The sequence below is a fragment of the Olea europaea genome, unplaced genomic scaffold (assembly GCF_002742605.1).
Source record: "Olea europaea var. sylvestris unplaced genomic scaffold, O_europaea_v1 scaffold1511, whole genome shotgun sequence".
NCBI lineage: Eukaryota > Viridiplantae > Streptophyta > Magnoliopsida > Lamiales > Oleaceae > Olea > Olea europaea.
This window is the reverse complement of record NW_019232689.1, coordinates 109,858-113,544: the sequence shown is the minus strand read 5'-3', so window position 1 is coordinate 113,544 and position 3,687 is coordinate 109,858. Positions and strand designations below refer to the sequence as shown.

General features: G+C 35.5%; 1 protein-coding gene across 1 annotated transcript; it reads right to left on the bottom strand.

Moving 5' to 3' along the window:
• Window positions 1-680: 680 nt before the first annotated feature.
• On the bottom strand, window positions 681-2,062 carry LOC111376495 (ethylene-responsive transcription factor 3-like). The gene has a single exon (XM_022999457.1). The coding sequence runs from the start codon at window positions 1,817-1,819 to the stop codon at window positions 1,130-1,132; it is 690 nt and encodes a 229-aa protein (XP_022855225.1). The 5' UTR covers window positions 1,820-2,062; the 3' UTR covers window positions 681-1,129.
• Between the last annotated feature and the right edge of the window lie 1,625 nt (window positions 2,063-3,687).

The following is a 3,687-nucleotide window of genomic DNA, read 5'->3' as shown; positions in this document are numbered from 1 at the left end:
ATATTAATCGGCTAGTAAAAATATATAGGCACTGAAATCTAACCATATCTGTTAACAAGAATTCTTTGAAACACGTTAAAGCTACATGCAGTGATTTTAAACAAATCGATAATCTCATGCACAAGTTTTGGATTAGATCTACGTAAAAACAAAAAAGATAAAAGTGTAAAGCTCCCTAGGCCTGGACTAAAAGGTAGGATTCTTGTTGTGTACAAAAGCACAAAGGCAAAAACTTGCACTTGACAAAAATTCAAGAAAATTGCTTTCAGAACTTATAATACCTCCAAGCATATCTGAAACAATGTATGCTAACCTAAGCAAGACCAGTACATCAAATCTTTCGAGTGAGCCAATCCAAACAAGAAATGCAGATAAGCAAAAAGTTCAAGCAAACTTGAAAGATAAACCAAAGTTAATACCTCCTGATCACTAATGACCAACTTTCTAATCACATTAGATTTACAGTGATAGTAAAGAATATGCAGCTCACATCGTCCACAGGAATCGCATGCCATTCAAAGCAAATAAATGAACATAAGAAGGAACAATAATTATCGAATAAGTGCAGCTAAAATTTCTTTCTTGTAGATTGACTTAGATGAAACATTCATTTCTACATCAAGGGATCAGGAACTAGATATCTTAAATCAACCCCAGAGAAATCGAGAAAGAGCACATAATAGAACAGATCATAGATGTTCTCACATCTAGTTTAAAAAATAAATATACCAATACATGTCCTCAATAACAGATTTCATATACATTTTAAAGAAGTCAATGGATAGTGGAAGATAGGCAATCATCCAAAAATCATAATATAACAAAGGGGCAGTCTGAATATCCATCCATCTTAACATTCACTATAATCCATAACATCAAGTTTATAGATCTAAAATCAAGCAGATTCTCTTCAAACAACAGGACCCTATAGCAGACTGACCTTCAACCCACCTTAGCTTTTTTATCTCATGCTTTACCCTAGCTATGAGCATTTTTCATTTTTTTTAGGGTTTTTCTCCGCAAAATAAAAACAAAAAAGTTGAAAAGGAAAAGAAAAAGAAAAAAAAATTTTGAGTAATTTAACCAGGTGGGTTTCTTCCAAATGATTTGGTAGTCATCAGGGAACATATCAGAGTCGGAGGGCCGTGCAAGCTAGGTCGCACATGTCAGCATCCATTGGCGGCGGGAAGTTGAGGTCGAAAGGCAAAGGCTTTTTACAAGAGGATGAAGCGATGTCGCATTCACCATCATCCACAACGGAGGAGGAAGAATCGCAGTCGCTGTGACAGTCATCAGGAGACATCGGCGGCGACCTGGGATATCTCCTTTGCGGCTGAATGAGTTGCGGCGGCGCCGGCTGTCTGGGTCCACTAAACGACTCGACGGTGCTGCTCATGCCGCTGGAGGTAGGCCTCTGCGGGCCAACTACCTGATGGTCCTGAGGGTAAAATCTAGGATCCACCATGAACGGATCGTGAGGCTGACTATTGATCCGTTGATTGTTAAAATTTTGAGCCTTGAAATCACAGAAAACGCCGCTCTGGTTGTTAGGTAACGGAAAGTTTGTCTTAGCCTTGGGCCCCCGAAGTTTTCGAGCAGCGGCGTCGTATGCCCTAGCCGCGTCTTCAGCAGATTCAAACGTACCTAGCCACACCCGAGTCTTCTTCCAAGGGTCTCTGATCTCTGCAGCAAATTTTCCCCATGGTCTCTTTCTCACTCCACGAAATCTGATCTCCTTAGATCCACCAGATCCGTTAGCATCTCCGTCATTCACTGCCATTTGCCTCGCTGCCCCCACCGGTCCTCTGCCTCGCCTCATCGTCAAATTCGATCGTATCCACAAAAAATTAATTTGCGAAAAGGAAAACAAACAAATCTTTCTCTCAAAAGAGAAAGCTTTATATATCGATCAGAGATAGATTATGCGAATTAAGGAGAATACATATGTACAGAAAAACAAACGAAACTGGAGAGAAATGAAACAGATTGTGATAATTTTTCTCTCTCTTCTGTGTATTGTGTGTGAAAAGAAAAATGGTGGAGGGATGAATAGAGTTTTTTTTTTTTTTTTTTTTTCCCGATTTTCTCTCTTTTTTTTGGTGGGTTTCTTTTGCTTTCTCGATTTCTCTGCTTCTCACACGCCCCCCCATACCGACTACACTGATAACTTTACGAAAAGACCGGAAAACCCTTTCATTTTTATTTTATTTTTTTTTACTTTTATTTTCATTAATTGGGTAGTGTTTTTTTGGTTGGATAGCAGTTTTGTTAGGTCATTTTCCATTTGCGTGAAAGAGCAGAAGTGATGGCGTAATAGATAATGGTAGCGTTCAATGAATGGAGTTACACCTAGGTTACGTGATAGTTTTAATTTTGTGTCAATATATATGTACATCTAAATATTCTCGTATTTGTAATAGCTACTTTAAATACTATTTTACGTACTGTTCACTTTGAGAAAATCCATGTTCATCCTATCATTCACGAATTTTTTTATTGCTTTCTTAGAATTCAATCTCATTATTTCTATATTATGAGATATTTAAGTTGAATATTGATACTAAATAACAAGTTACGGGATTGTGTCTTTTTAAGGCATGCATTTTATTGAGTTGAATTTTGCTGGTCATTAGTGTGATGTCAAGTGTGGCTCACAAAGATATATGACTAGCTTGAGACAGTCAACGAGTGATATAAAGAAGGTCGTTGGGCAATGTATATTTGTAAAGAAAAAACCTTTACAATAAAAGCATAAATTTCAATTGAAATTTCACTCCGACATGGATTTGTACTAACAATCAGTATCAATATACGAGCTAAGAATCTAATTTAAAAGCGTGAATTAGTAATTTACTATTAATATCGAGTCATATAGTAAAATTGTAGTGACTTGACTGGTCAAAAGTTTGGATCTTATGTTCCATTGGGGGTCTGAGTAAGGGTAAAAAGCTTTCCCTCATGGTGAATCTTATGCTTGGATAGCTAGCATAAGAATTTGCATGTTGTTATGGTGGAATAACATATGAATTTCACTTTAAAATGAAACAAATATCTTTACAAGCAATTTAATAATTATTTAAATGCCTAAACTCCAAATGATTAAAATGAAACACAAGGACATTTGAATATCCCAAAATCAAATCAATATGTATAGCAAAAGTATATGAAGAATTAGAAAAAGACACTTCTACTGTTTCAACTAGATACTTTTTGTTTACAAAGATTAAGCCTCTGTTTGTTTCACATTCTTTCTTCATTAAAATAAAATATTTGACCGTTATCCATCATATAAAATTACCAAATTTGAATTTCTATCTCTTATGCGGGGTCCATAACGATTATATTTTTCATTTTCATTCTTGTAAAAATGATAAACAAACACCTCAAGATGAAATTTGCTACTGAATAATGAAGAAAATGTATTATTCAAGTGGTCGATGTGTGAAACTTGAAGTAGTTGAGCATTATCTATTGAATGATTCAAAATTCTTAAGTGATTACAATCTTATAAGCTATGTAAAGAATGTCTCACAATGATTATTCTTGGGTTTGATCATATAACATTTTGCACCAACTTGAAGTACAACTAGAAGACAAAATGCTTCAAATTGTGCTCCATCTCTTTCGTATTCTAACTCATGAGATAGTTTTTCATATTCTCATGTGATCTAGCCCCGATATAAATAT

What these genes read in the sequence shown, in the direction of transcription:
- LOC111376495 (XM_022999457.1), bottom strand. Translation starts at nt 1,819, where the DNA reads ATGAGGCGAGGCAGAGGACCGGTGGGGGCAGCGAGGCAAATGGCAGTG.